Genomic DNA, 14793 nt, shown 5'->3' on the forward strand with positions numbered 1-14793 from the left:
TCACTATCAGCTCACATCACGACGGCCGGCTTGGCTTGGTACCGATAGCCTCAATCGCTTCAGCTGAGCTGTGCTGCCAGACTCGACATCTTTGGAGCCCCTTAATCAAAATATCTGAGAAGGCCTTTGGAGATATTTTGACATCTGCATCTGTCCCTTCAGGGCGATCGTTGAACACTGTCCTTTCCACAGAGCCCGCTGCATCCATATTTCGTATAGTCCTGACTCCCCTATTTCATGTCTCTTAGCATGCCCAGGGCCTCCCCGGCCCGGATCCTGGGTGGTACTACTTTATTATCGACGTTCATTACTACTATCCTCGATGGCATGTGCTTCACCTTCTCCAGATCCCTCTCATCTCGTGTGTCTTCTGTTGAATCCGCCATTGTCAGCCTAAGTGCAGTCAGCTGTGTTGCGCTTGTATCGATGATGCTCCTCTGGATCAAAGATATCAAAAGTGAGCCCACAGAGCAGAGCAGAAACCACCGAGCCATCACATATGGGCTTATCGCTGCATATTTATCAGTGGCCACTGGCGTGACAGCAGGAGGGATAGCATGGAGTGCTGCTCAATCCGTGTCAGCTAAGAAGTCGACGGTCACAAGACATCAGTCTTTGCTAGTGGCTCGCTGCACCATATGGGCCATATCGGTTCTCAGCCAAGGCATACTAGGAGGATACCTCCTGACAACCTTGACGAGACGGGAGCCCACAAGAAACTGGTCGCCACCATCCGTATCCCAAGAGCTTGAGGTTCTTTCTGATAAAGCAAGCGTAAAAGACGCAAGCACCGTGCAATCATCCTCTCTGGCCAGCGAGTCCCAGCGACCATCCGCTGATTTGAAGACGAGTCCTGATACTGTACCTCCGATCCAACCGTCTGTCTCAAATACCGAGTCGCAGGCCTCAAACCGCTATTCTGGACGTACACTATTCCAGCATGACTCCAAGCAAAGCTCCTTTGACCTGCAGCGATCATACGTACCTCCTGGAGATACCACAGTCACACCAGCCACAGTAGAGGAGCATCCCGGTGACCAAACCGGCAGCGCTGCAGTCGGGGCCAAGCTTCGCCCCGAACCCCCCAAGATTCGACGAAGCTACTCCGATACAAAGCGGTCCTTGGATGGCTTGGTTCGCCAACCCTCGTCAGCACGGTCATCGCCCGCGACTTCATCAACACAGCTGGTGACTCCTGCCAGACCTGCCCCTCCCAAGCTGAAGCTCCCCGATGAGAGCTTCATTCACCCGTTATTCCGCTCCGACAGCTCATCGCCACCCCCAACCCCAATGCCAGGTACCACGGTGATTGCCTCACCAGCAGCCGGCCAGACCATTTCCGTGCAGGCCTTGAACCGGGTCAGATCTACTCGTTCGCTCCGATCCCAAGCACCACGCAGCAGATCGCCGCTGTTCGATCAACCCCTCAACGGGATGGAACGGAACACCGAGTCCCCGGAACCCAGCGGTCGAGGGTCTCCGATGCCCAGCTTCATCATGGCGGCAGATGTGCGGAGCAGTATATCACGGTATGAAAAGAAATATGATCTGAACGAATCACCGGATGAGAGCTAGCTGGACCGGAAGAGGGTGCGACCGCATTGCAGGTTTGAGCTTACATGTCTTTCCTTTGTTTGTGTTTTCCTATGTTGATAGATATCCTGGACATAGCGTTTGATGTAGTTAGCAAAGTACTTTCATAGATAAGTATAGATCATATAATGCATCATGGCTCTCTACTGAAAGGGGTAAATTATAAGTAGATATAAGATAATGCTACATGTGGCTTGTTAGTGCTACTTTTCTGGCGGGGGAAAATGGAAGCTTAAAGGTACAGAAATACCTCATGCACATTGACCATAACTAGAAGTCATTATCTTGGACCTTTGAAGACCAAGGTACATGCATGTCTATATAGTTCAAACACAACATCCAATCACAGCATAAGATCTGACAAAAATAGATATAAGTAGTATATCAAAATGTCCACAAGAAGAGCCAAGCAAGTTTCATCAAGGCCTGTGTGTGTTTCCTACGGAGTCCGATACTCTCTCAAACCTGATCCATCATACGGTGAACTTTGAACAAAGCGGTCCTTCGTTTCGTGCATATCCATGCAGATGTACACCTGTCATGGCCAGACTCTTACGAGGCGCACATTGTCATGAAATGGCGGATATCTGGTATGTGATGTTTTACCTTTTCCCCCAAAGTCTGTTTTGTGTTACGGAGTAACCTAGGAAGATAGGTAACAGCCTGACACTTTTAGTTTTCAGTGCCCCGTGAAAGAACTTTTACTGAAGGGGTAAGCGGGTATTGAAATATTTTAACGCCATCTTAATGTTGTTTCGATGGGTGTCAATTGGGCAGATGTGAGTAATTGGGTAATATTAGATTTTGAGGGTTGGATTGATAGAGGAGTCAAGAAGGGAAAGGGGAGGAAGAGCTGGATGGTAATTGATCTATGTCTATTCTTGACAATATATGGGAAGGGGATGTGGTATTGACAGGGAGTGACTCTTGGAGAGGAGCTGAACTGATCGTACTACTGTCTTGCCTCATGAAGAGAAAGAGACTTTCGAGGTCTAGTTGTAGTACTACTCCGTAATCGGAAATGAATGGAGAGAAGTTATAAAGTACGAAGAAGCAGAAGGTACCCACTTTCGGAAAACCCATCCACCATCTACTAGATAGATAGATATTAGGAGACTACGTGGATAGTAAGTGGTATATGAGGCACTATGAACTAAGATTATACGTAAGGATAACACGTGTGTATCATGATGAAGATTATTTTTCCCTTTCTCGGCTGTCAGCCCTTTTTGGAGCCGAGAGAGACAGAGAGAGAGAGAGAGCATTGTCACTCAGGGATCGTTAACAGTCTCATCAATCGTTGCACGGTTTCAGCGCGTTGTCGAGAAGGAGGAGTAGTCCGGAGTCCGAAGACGAAATATCCCTTAGCGGTGATTTTAGTGCCTGGAGCTACTCAGTTTAGTGGTCAGATTTGGCTGGGATGGAATTTCTACGGCCACGCCTTGCTCGACTTGACGACGTATTTCCGACCCATTCCATCCAGCTTTTGACAGTCGCCCGGCTTCTCCACGCTCATCTCCTTTTTATTTCTTTTAAACTTCTGCTTTTTAATTTGCCGTGCTGGATAGTTCCATCTGACTTACTATCTGGTGATATAAAGTATCTCTCCCTCTATTTTCGTGTTCCCCTGTCCATTCTCTCCTCAGTATCTGTTTGATTTCTACTCGGATATTGGGAACGTGGGCCGGCGTGGTCGGTCCCTGGCTCCTGCTTTTGCGCCACTCCAAGCGGCCGGGACAGCCAAACGGCCCAGTCAAATTCCTCGCCGTCGGTCTTTTTAGTTCCAACTAACACTAACACTGGCTTGACTGATCTTCCCAGCCGAATTCATCGCCCATCAGCTTCAAGATTCTCCATAATCTGGTCTTGTTGTGGTGGTGGTGACCGTTGCTTTTCCATTTCCTTTTCCTCATTTTTCCTTTGGCTATTCCCCTTCCTTCCCACGAACTGCTCGCCCATCCAAGGTACGGCAATAGTTAAAGCAAAGCACTCCCTTTTGCGTGTCATTTGGGTGGTGTTTTTTTTCTCCCTCTTCTCTCTTCTATTGTCTTTCCCTCTCCCCTTTCGTTCCCTGGGGGGCTTTTTTTCTTCTTTTCCCTTTTGCTGCTCTACAAGACAGCACCGGACTTTCTCTGTCCGCGCATGAAGATCAACTTTTGGGATCAACCACCCGAGAGCTCGATCAATTGCTGGGGGATCGTTTGGTAGACCGTAGTTACTGCTGCTACTGCTGCTACTACGACAACGTCGACAAGCTGGAGCTGCTACTGCTGCTGCTGTTGCTGCTGCTACCTCACTAACCAACCTTTACTACTACTTTCTACTTTTACTACTTCTACATCCGGCGAAGTTGTCCTCGTATTTGGCTTCTCCTCTCTTCTCTCTTCCTCTCTCACTCCGAGTTTCTTCCTCTCACTCTCCTCTTGAGTCTCTCTGCCAGGCCCGCCAACCAACCAACCAAACGGCGGGTAGCTTTTCTTGCTTCGCTCACTTGATCCACTTGGCCGAACCTCTTTTTACTTCATTCCCTCTCCAATCTCCATTCTACTAATCTCTACTACCCTCGCGTTCCCGCCTGGGGATTCAATCGATCTACTACTTTTACCTTCACGTTGCTGATCCACGCTCCGAGGAGGAATTTTCCCTTATTTCCCCCCCAGGTATGTTCTCATCCTTCCCCTTCCCTTGCCCCCATTTCTTGCCCGATTGTCCCCGTTTTACTTTTCTGCTCTCCTTCCCGCAACCACGCGACCCCCAGCTTTTCCCTTGGGAAGCGATCCTCCCGGCACGTTTCTATCGTCACATACCTCGTCTCATCTCGGCCTTTTGCCTGACTGCCATCCTCCGCCCTTCTCTTCCCTGTACTTCCTGATGCGTCCTCTCCACCCCCCAGCATATCCCCATCCTTAAACTTTATCTGAACCAATGTACCATGTGCCTTGTGTTCTTTTCACCTTTTCATTCCCTTCCTCAACCACACATACCCATGTCGCTTAGTATGGCATCTCTTCACCGGTAAAGATCGTTAATGCATGCATCCCCTCTCTGATCCTTTGGCATTTCTACTTGATCTTGATGGGGCCTGCTTGACATACGTCTTTTCCTTTTGTTTTTTTCTTTTCTTCTCTCCTGCTTTCTCATCTACTTTTCGTGACCCACTGCTAGCCCTTTTGGTGTTGCTTGCCTGAAGATCTTCTCTTTTCGCCTCATCTTATCATTGTGTTTTCCATTAAGGACTGAACCTCAACACAATCTTACTGCCTTTCCCCTGCCTTCCCAGACAACGTTGAACCCCCAGAAGTGAATACTCTTATCTTACCGTGTTACTCGTCTTGTTTCTTCCCATTGCTCCCACCAGTCTTTGTCCTCGACTCGTTCAACGGATTTTCAACTCTAACTGAATTCTCACCTAGATAGTGGACAGCAATGGCGGGGGTCAAGCGTAAAATTGAAGCTACCCAAGCTTCAACGGCATCCTCTGGCGGTGGCCATGCTGGTGCAGGGACTTCCCAGAGCACTACTAGTAAGTTTCTACCCCCTTCCAGCTACCGCAGCAAATTCTTATGGCCCCTTAGACTCCACGCATGATGATCTTTCATCTGTTCGTGTGACTCGGAGTTTACGTTCGAGTCGAGATGCGCGTGCCTCTCAACATGATGTTAGAGCCCCCAGCAACACTGCTGCTACGGCTGGGAACCACACCAATCATTTAAAAAACAACACCAATCGCCCATCGCGTATTATCACGCTCAGCACTCGTGCTGCTCGAGCTAACACGGCTGCGGAGAATGCAGCTCGCGAAGCTGCGCTCCGTGAGACTGCAGCGCGTGAAAATCTAGCGCGTGAAAACACCGCTCGCGAGACCCGTAATACTCGTACTCGTGCAAGCGCCCAGTTGGCCACTGCCCAGCCTGAAACGCCAGTAATGGCCGTTCCAGAAACTCCTCGGCACAAGCGCGTCAAGCGAGGCCCGACGGTTGAAGAGACTCCTCGGACTACGAGGCAGTCGGCGAGACTCAGGGCGCATGTGCATCCCACATCGACCGAAGACGGTTCCAACGATCAGGGTATCGTCCCAAAGTTTCCAGAGCCGAGTCCTTCTACGAATGCTGCCCCGAGTAGCAGAACGAGAAATAGGAGTCGGCAATTCGCTGATAATATCATTGACACTACGCACAATGCTACTGCTGTTGCTGCTGTTGTCAAATCTCCTTCCCCGGACAGGGCCACACCTGTCCCGGCTGAGCAACCCAAGCCACTGCAAGATGAGCCTCAGAGCATTGAACCGGACTTCCATCCTCCCACGAAGGAAGAGTCACCAAAGGGCACCGTTGTCGACGAAGACAAGAATGGTGTCACTGAAACGGCAGCCCATGAGATTGCTGGTCCTCAGAATTCAACGCCTACCCCAAGTCCAGATGCATCTGAAAAGCCAAAGTCGTCGTCTCAACCAGAAGATCCTGGTGCGGCTGAGAACGAGAGCGTCTCTGAATCTCCTAGTAAGAAGCCTAAAGTGGAAGAGGGCGAGTTGGACCACGCATTACATCAACAACTGCAGAATGGCACCGGTGGTAACCCGGAATCACGGTCCCCCGCTGAGGCTATGGCCGAATCCAGAGTCGATGAAGAATCTCGCCAGGTGACTGAAGAGATTGAAGGTTCAACGCCGGAGGTAGCCACGGAGTCCACAGCTGGTAAAGCAACCCGTGGTCGGACACGAGGCCGCGGCCGGGGTGGACGCAGCCGCGGCTCAGCGCGGTTCGCAGTGAACAAACGAGGACGGGGCGCCGCACGCAGCGGTCGTGGTGGTCGCACCGGTCGACAGCTGGATCGCTCAAGCGATGTGGAGCCTGACCGCTCCCCTTCACCAAGTGCAGCTACCCAGAAGCTGCGGGACAGGCAGCGAGAGTTGGACAAGGCCTTCAAGAAAGTGGCTGCTGCTCAGCGGCTGGCGCTGGCAGTGCTGGCCACACAGTCTGAGAAGCGACTAGCCCGCGATAAGAACGCGCACAAGAATGTGCCAGAGTTTGAAGAAGTTAACTTGCAGTTGAAGGAGAGACTCAATGGACGGAAGGAGGTTCTACGCCGGGAATATGAACTCAAGGTGGCGCAGGAGCACCGACTATTCGAGGCCAACAAGCAAGCCATTGAGGAACGGTACCGGGTAAGTTTGAAGGCACGTATCCTCTTTCTTGGAAGAGCCCACTAACGGATAAACGAACAACAGGCTCAAGCCCGCAATATCCGAGAAGAGCACTTACTGGCTAGTCAGGGGGCGTATATGACGTTTGTCGAAGGTCGCCGTGCCGCGGAAGATGATGAGCATACTGAGGTATGTATACTTCCCAATGCTTGGGGCCGGGAAGGGGTACTAATGTTACACTGCAGACTGATGACTCCGAAACCGAGCCGGAGCGCGGACGAGTGGTACCCCCCGCCAGGGAAGTGTTCAGAGGCTTCAACTCCAACTATGTTCGAAACCCTTCTGGGGCAGCGCTCTACGACCGTGCTTACTTCGGCTGGGACGACTTCGTTCAACGGGCCAAGGTGGGCGACGACATCGATCCGCAGATGAAGGAGATCCGAGATGCAGGTCCCTTTGCGGGCATGACCGCTGAGCAGATTCTCGATATGTTGGTGAAAGCGACCGGGGTTGTGGAAGTTCCTCGGAACACAATGCCCGCAGAGATCAGTCCTCCGGTGGTGCTGCCTGACTTGCGCCCCCGAGCATTGTCAGCCTTGGCAGATATTGCAGCGGCGGAGCCTCCGCGCCCTCCCCTGTCACAAGCTGCTCCACGGCTCTCGACTCATCGAGCCCTCCTGCCCCAGCCTGCACAGCCGCCATTGGCCCACGGCCCTGCCGAAACTCGACCATTTGTGCTGCCTCCTCCAACCCCTCAGAGACAACAGCCCCGTCGTCTTCTTCCAGCGGGGCAACAGATTCCCCCAATTAATGAGCAGCTCGGCCTGCCTGATCCTTTTGCCTCCATGGGAGGGCCTCCTCACCTTCCTCCTCCGCCGGGATCCAACTTTCATCGACCTCCTCTGCCCGGCTTTATGACGGGACATCACCCCCCAAGTCTTTATTATCCGCCGCCGCCGCCTCCACCACCTCCGCCAGGGCCCCGACCCCCCTTCTAGCGGGAAGGGATTGAAGTGCGTGCGGGTTGATTCTGTCTTTTCTTTTCGTGTGAAGATTCTCACCCGGAGTTTTGATGTAGACCTTTTTTTCGTTGGGATATTTAAGGGCCTTTTTTCTTTTCGATTACCGAGCGACTGGTCATGTATTTAGCTATGGAGGATTCCCCTTAGGCGTTGAGTGGTTAGGTTCTTCTCTACAGAAACGTGATTTCTAATTCTTTTACTGAGTTCGCCTTCTTCTTGATCTCACTTTCGCATATGAGTGGGGAACTGTACTAGGCGGCGGTGCAACTATGTAAAGGGGGCTGGGTCTAGTAACTACTGGGGAATCTAGACCCACCGGGGGATGAATCATAATGGCTCATGTCTTGATGGCGATGAGTCGACGGGGGAAAATGATGACTGATGCTGATTGCTGACTCATGACTGGTTCTGCCCCGTCGCCGCCTTCCACCCCGATTGGGCCTAGTGCCATGGGCGGGGCTATCGCTCGAAGCTTTTTATTTCCTCGGGCTTTTCCTCCATCACTGCGGTTCACGACCCTGCTGTGCTTTCTAAATTGCCTGCATCTTTTGGCTGATCGAGCCCCGTCTCTCTGTCAATTGCGAATCGCAAAGTCCTGTTCTAGCACTTTGTGTCCTTCTCTCGCCGTTTTCCCCGCCACGAGCCTCTTCCCGACAGGTTCTGCCTTGCCCTCACCCCGCCTTCACCACTTCCTCGAATCTCTCTCCCCTCAGCGATCTCTTCTCTCCCTCTCACGGGCACTCGATCAACTTCCTCGCTCTCTCGAAGCGAAGATATAGAATTTTTCTATCTTCACTATTTTCACCTCCGGTAGTCCGACTCCGCCAGAAAGAATCATGGCGGTCCGCGCGCAGTTCGAGAACTCCAACGAGTGAGACGCACCCCGGAGAATTTTCTGCTGGCCTGCTTGACCATGCGGCCCAGACCTCGCAGCTTCTGGAATCTTAACTAACGTATTCCTTGTTTTCCAGAGTCGGTGTTTTCTCCCGTCTCACCAACTCGTACGCTATTGTTGCCATTGGCGCCTCCGAGAACTTCTACAGGTGCTTATATACCCGTTTCTGCCAGAACCACAAACCAGTCCCATTAACGCTCCTTCCAGTGTATTCGAGGCCGAATTGCAAGATGTCATTCCCATCTGCCACGCAACCATTGCCGGAACCCGCATCGTTGGCCGTCTGACGGCAGGGTATGTCTAGATCCGATATCCATTTGGATCTCTGTATCAACCCCGCTGACCATCTTGCCCCCAATATCAGAAACCGTAATGGTCTCCTCGTCCCCACCACCACGACAGACCAAGAGCTTCAACATCTCCGGAATACGCTACCCGAATCGGTAAAGATTCAACGTATAGAGGAACGTCTATCGGCTCTGGGGAACGTCATCTGCTGCAATGACCATGTTGCGCTGATCCACCCGGATCTCGAGCGGGAAACCGAAGAGATGTATGTCGTGCTGCCAATATCTGCAAGTACTGCGCTCAATGCTAACATGCTAAACCAACAGCATCGCCGATGTCCTCGGTGTCGAAGTCTTCCGTCAAACCGTCGCCGATAACGTCCTGACTGGCTCCTACATGGCCCTCTCCAACCAAGGTGGTATCGTCCACCCCAAGACCTCCATCCGTGACCAGGATGAACTTTCCTCCCTCCTGCAAGTGCCCCTCGTCGCTGGTAGTGTCAACCGCGGTAGCCCCGTCGTCGGTGCCGGCATGGTCGTGAACGACTGGCTCGCTGTCACGGGTCTGGACACGACAGCCACGGAATTGAGTGTCATTGAAAGTGTCTTCCGTCTGGGTGAGATGGGTCCCCGTGGTGTTGGAATGGGCGACGCCAACAAGGAGAGTATTGTGGAGAGTTTCTACTAGAGGGTTTCACATTTTCTTTCATCATCACGCTGTTTCCTTTTGTTTTTTTCTTTTTTCTTTCTCGAACATACATGAATATCCTTATTGTGCTATGAATGAATGGAATGGGTAGAATATCCGGGGGTGTGTCTGTGGATTGACTGGACTCTATTTTCTTTCCAAAAACCTATTATATTATACTCGTAGAGTAATTGGTACTAACTACCTACATAGAGAACCGACAACCTAGATGTCATCACACGAAAACAATTGAATCCCTCCGTAACCATTGAACGCTTCTTCCATCCAGCCAAAATCCGTACCTCGCATTTGGCATAACTAATGTACTATTTCTCCAATTAGATTAAAGAGAAGATAGCTCAATCAAATTACTCAATCAAATCTTACCCAAGTAGCGTAGCTACGAATGTAAGTAAGTACATACAGTAAAGTAGCCAATTCAGTTTATCAAACTCTACGTTTACTATTGCATACGTACATACATACATACATAGGTTACCTCCGGGGGAAAAGTAAGGGTTCTTTATCATCATACTATCAATTAAATGGCTCGTTTATAACATATCTGGCTCTATTCCTGTTCTGTGAAGTGAGTCGCTGTTTGAGGGTATATATCAGAGAATAAGTAGAAGGAAATTAGTAAGTAAGGTTGCTAGCTGCATGGCAGTTGAGTAAATTGATGTGTTATTGCTAGATTATTTATCAGTACTAGTAGTAGTATCAGATTGATTGATGATATGATGATGATGATATACATTTGTATAAGCATGTATGCACTACACTTGATTACTACTACATATGTGTGGCATTTCAGTTAAGGAAGTGGTAAAACGTTAGATAGATATGTGCTTTTAGTAATACACTTCATGATCCTACTCGTCCTCTCTCTCTCTCTCTCTCTCTCTGCCTTCATCTTCAATGAAACCTATGAAGAAATAAAAATATAATATCCTTGTTGATTGAGTACTTTTTGTTGGTTTCCTCTCTCTCCTCTTAAGACCGGGAGGTATGCAATCATCATAGCTATCGCGGGTACGAATGGGGGGTATTCATGTTTGAACAAGGAAAAGTGATACTAAAAGGGGATAAGAATGCAAAATATTGAAAAATAGAAATGAAAGGAAAGCCAGTCGAGAAGGAAAGAGCAACTGATAGGGAAGGAAGAGAATATAGTAGGAATGAATTATCACAATGGGAGGAAGGGCAAAAGGAATAAGATGAACGGCCAAATCGAGTCAGATCATATCAGATCAAATCAAAACTAACCAGAAGCTCTCCGGACGGAAACCCCTTAAGCTGAGAAACCGGGAAGATATAGAGTTAAAAAAAAATGATAGAAGGAGGGTTAAAAATAGATGGCACCAATTAGTCATATCATATCAAGTCAAGTCGAACTCCTAGAACACCAGACCCGATGCTGGAACTCCCCCTGGGGGTGAAATGGATGGTGGGAATATCAGCTGGCTAGCTCTGGTTTCACTAGCTGGCTGGGGTAACTCATGCTATACCCGCCCCTCGATGCCAATTTGGGATGGGTTTAGCTCCTTGACCCCGTCTTCGGGGTTGAAATGGTCGTTGTTGGTATCCATCTCCTGCCCAGGGTAGGGAGGAGGTGGTGGAGGAGGCGGAGGAGAATCAAGATCTTGTTTGTCCGCAGGGGTGGGCTCATCTGTATCGCTCTTCATGTTCCCATCTTCGCCACTTTGGCCTTGCTCGTTACCAGGGCTCATGGGAGGAGGAGGGGGTGGTGGCGGCGTAGAGGATCGTTGTCGCTTGGAAGAAGACGGGGTGGTATACTCGGTCATGCTTCCATCACCGATGCTTGGCTCATCTTCTCTCTTACGTTTCAGATGGCCTTGCAAATCCTCTGTCATGGTCGTAGGCGTCTCGCCATCCTGTGCTGTAACCCGATCGTCCTCATCGTCAGACATCTTCATGTCCGGACCGTCGTCCTCGACAACCTCGGCTGCCGCGTCGTTTGGCTTCGAATCTGGCTCCTTCGACTGCCGCTCTGCTTTCCGTTGTTCGTATGCGCGGTGCTTGGCGACAGCCTTGTCGAAGAATTCTTTGCAGAACTTTTTCACCTTCTTTTGCTGCTTGTCATCGATCTTGGTAGGGTCACCAACACGGTTGTTTTTGAAATCCGAATTAACCAATTTCTTAGCCACCTGCGTCGACAGCAATTGATTAGCTTGATCATCTTTTCTTTAGAAGAGCGTTGGGAGGCTGCGTCTCACGTCTTTGGCATAGCGTTTCAGGTCGTCTTTCGGAAGTTTATGCTTGAACTTGTCCACCACATACTTGACATGGGGATAGAGCTATTCTCCGTCAGTACTTGCGCACCGTTTGTTATCTTTCCCCTCGAACGCTGTATTACTCACCGTGTTCTCATATATCTTCTTTCGCTTCTCTTCGCTATATGACCTCCACTTTTCTTGACCATCCTTCATATCCGGCGTTGGTCTGGACGCCTGTGGTGTAGCCGGAGTTCCGCTCTTCTCCTTTGGCGTATTCTCCTTGGCGTTCATAATGCCGTCAATGATATCCTGCAATGCCTTGTCTCTCGATTCTTTGGGGGCCGGCGGCGGTTGAGGGGCGGGCTTGGTTGGCCGTGTCCAGGTAGTATCGCCGCGAGCCGAGTAATAATAAGTCCTCCCATTTGATTCTGCTGCGAACCATCCTGGCGGGAGGGGATTGAATTGTCGACGGAAGGGTCGGGGACCGTGATGGTGGGGGTTTCTCTGGCCATGTCCGCCTCGTGTTTGAGCAGCTGGGCCGCGAGGGGCTTCTATAGAGCGTGACCTCGATCGGGAACGGGACTTTGACCGTCGTCGCTCATCGCGAGTGTTCTCTCGCCGCCCGAACTGATTGACAGCTGGCGTCATGGCATTGGGATCTCTCTTCATGCGCGGAATGCGATAACCAACCTCGAGGGTCGACCAGACTTGTAGCAACGTGGCTGACTTCTTCTCCACACGCTCATCACCACAGCTGGTCAGTGGTTGGATGGTAGACTCGATCTTAGAATCGATGATCTTGTTTCGCGTCAGACGGGGAAACTTGTCGAGAATGTCGAGAATCTGTAAAACGACGTTGTGATCTTCCTTCCACATGCCCAGCTGGGAGTTCAGAATCTGATATCCATGCATTTTCACCACCCGGTTCCGGACTCGCTCATCATCACAGCGCTGAATCCGTCCCAGGAGCTTGACCGCGATCCATTTCTCCTTGCATTGCATGAGCGCCGCCATGACCTTGGTCACGCCATTCTCCTCCAGGGACTTCGGCTGCACACTGTCCACATATTCCTCATCGTCCTCTCCCGTCTTCTTCTTGCGTGGCCGCTTCGCGACGGCGGTGTCCCAGCCATCTGCATCGTCAATACCCAAAGCCTCGATGGTAGCATTCGACAACTTTGTGGCCCGCTCAGTCTGAGTTCTACCTCCGATAAAGCCTGTGCAGTTAGGCTCGCCGCAGTAACACGGTTGCGGATCTGCCCCGTAGCGGTCGACATTGTAGTTGAAGACGAGTTCCTCGCCAGCTTGAATGTGTCGTTCAGCAAAAATGCCCATACGAAGTTTCTCACCAACAACCCACTTGTCGACATAACAATTGGGATTGCACGAATGGTTGCAAAACCGGCCGAGATTACCCTTTTTGGTCGCATCGACAAATTCGCCCTTGCTGAGGGACATGAAATAGAAGTGCTTGATTCCCTCCTCGTCATATTGTCTCATACGGCGCCGGAATTGGCCCTCGTTGATGACCTCGCCAACATACTCAAAGATGAATTGGTGCGGTCGCAGGTCAGCCTCCGCCCGGAGACCGAACCCTTTCTTTTCCGTTTTGATCACCGCCACCGGAGCATATTCCCTTCGCTGGAATCGTTGATTCTGACATTCTGGCCCACATCCACAATCGCCCATGCATTCAATCTTGGTCGCGCGGTTAATGCAATCCGAGTCTTCACCACATGCTAGATTTTTGGATACCGACGGTTCTAATTATGGGTTAACTTACTAGTTCCGTAGGTGGGGGAGACACACAAAACGACACAAGAAATCAAAGAACGATCAGAAATAGGGGAAACATATCATAATAACAACTTGAAATAACAGAGTGTTCAGGTGGGAACAGAAAAGAAACAAAAAGGCAGGAGTGTAGACGAAGTGGCCGTTCCCACCCCTCAAGATGGGTTTGAGGAACGCCACCACGCGTAGGAGTCACACGGTGAAGCCAGCGACGGCGAGGTCGAGTAGACAGACAGCACAGGAGATATCTCAGGGAAAACTCACCCCATTCCTCAGCACAATCGCATTCCATCGCATGTTCAGTATAACCCATGTATTTATTGGCGTACGTGCATGCGTCCATCAAGTCGAACGTCGCTTGAGCCTCAGCTGTGCTATCCGGTAGATGGGCGAACAACTGCGGTGGCCTTGGGACTACCTTCTGGGAAGAGCTCCGTGTTAATTTGGGAGGCTGTCCAGGCTCGAGTTTGACGATAATGTCGCCCCCGACTTTCTCCTCCACATTACCCCCATGGTTGTTCTCCGCCCCTTTCAAATTGCTTCCATCGTCTTCGTAGTTCTCTTCCTTCTTCACCGGGGCTCGAGAAGAAGACCGTGATCGTTCTGCCTTCGGGGTTGGCACGGGGGAGGCGTTGGAGGCTGCGTTTGACGATTCATCTTTGATCATGGCTCCTCCGCCGTTTGGCATGGCTGAGTTTTCGGGCGCTGCGTCGGACTCCAGCTTCATCGCGGTCACCGCATCTGCGACAGATTCTGATTGACGGTCCGCGTAGTCATGAGGGGACATGACGACACGGACGGAGCGCGCAACTTGTTCGGTGCCCGGTGGGAGATGCGCTGTGGCTAGATCGGAGACCGCGCGAGAAACTGGTCGTTGTGTTGCAGTTCTAGTCTCGTGGAAGACAAGAAGCAAAGAGAAGAAAAGGTAAACCGGTGAAATTCAAGAAGGGGGGCGGAAGGAGAAAAGAAAAGAAAAATAAAAAAAAGAGAGAGCAAAGAAGGGAAAGTGAAGCGATGAGGAAAGCCTGGCAGAATAATTCGACGAGAACTTGACCACCAAAGTCGCAAGTCAAAGCATCGCCCACGTTTTCCGCGGGTGCCAAGAATACCTCGAGGGTAGAAAGGGTCGAGAGC

At 50.7% G+C, this 14793-nt stretch overlaps 5 protein-coding genes across 5 annotated transcripts; 4 read left to right on the plus strand and 1 right to left on the minus strand.

The window, feature by feature from the left end:
• Positions 1 to 249: 249 nt before the first annotated feature.
• Positions 250 to 1575, plus strand: An17g01795 (uncharacterized protein; the record flags this gene model as incomplete). Its single annotated transcript, XM_001398370.1, has 1 exon — positions 250 to 1575. The coding sequence occupies one exon, from the start codon at positions 250 to 252 to the stop codon at positions 1573 to 1575; it is 1326 nt and encodes a 441-aa protein (XP_001398407.1).
• A 3508-nt stretch (positions 1576 to 5083) lies between these two features.
• On the plus strand, positions 5084 to 7734 carry An17g01805 (uncharacterized protein; the record flags this gene model as incomplete). The annotated part of the gene is made up of 3 exons (XM_059745488.1): positions 5084 to 6757; positions 6821 to 6925; positions 6982 to 7734. The coding sequence occupies 3 exons, from the start codon at positions 5084 to 5086 to the stop codon at positions 7732 to 7734; spliced, it is 2532 nt and encodes an 843-aa protein (XP_059605864.1).
• An 860-nt stretch (positions 7735 to 8594) lies between these two features.
• On the plus strand, positions 8595 to 9628 carry An17g01815 (uncharacterized protein; the record flags this gene model as incomplete). Its single annotated transcript, XM_059745489.1, has 5 exons — positions 8595 to 8629; positions 8730 to 8801; positions 8861 to 8946; positions 9017 to 9206; positions 9268 to 9628. 5 exons carry the CDS (start codon positions 8595 to 8597, stop codon positions 9626 to 9628), a joined length of 744 nt encoding a protein of 247 aa, XP_059605865.1.
• A 1683-nt stretch (positions 9629 to 11311) lies between these two features.
• An17g01823 (hypothetical protein) lies at positions 11312 to 11815 on the plus strand (the record flags this gene model as incomplete). Its single annotated transcript, XM_059745490.1, has 1 exon — positions 11312 to 11815. One exon carries the CDS (start codon positions 11312 to 11314, stop codon positions 11813 to 11815), a length of 504 nt encoding a protein of 167 aa, XP_059605866.1.
• Positions 11816 to 11946: 131 nt separating this feature from the next.
• An17g01825 (uncharacterized protein) lies at positions 11947 to 14446 on the minus strand (the record flags this gene model as incomplete). Its single annotated transcript, XM_059745491.1, has 2 exons — positions 11947 to 13628; positions 13924 to 14446. 2 exons carry the CDS (start codon positions 14444 to 14446, stop codon positions 11947 to 11949), a joined length of 2205 nt encoding a protein of 734 aa, XP_059605867.1.
• Between the last annotated feature and the right edge of the window lie 347 nt (positions 14447 to 14793).

The sequence above is a fragment of the Aspergillus niger genome, assembly GCF_000002855.4.
Source record: "Aspergillus niger supercontig An17".
NCBI lineage: Eukaryota > Fungi > Ascomycota > Eurotiomycetes > Eurotiales > Aspergillaceae > Aspergillus > Aspergillus niger.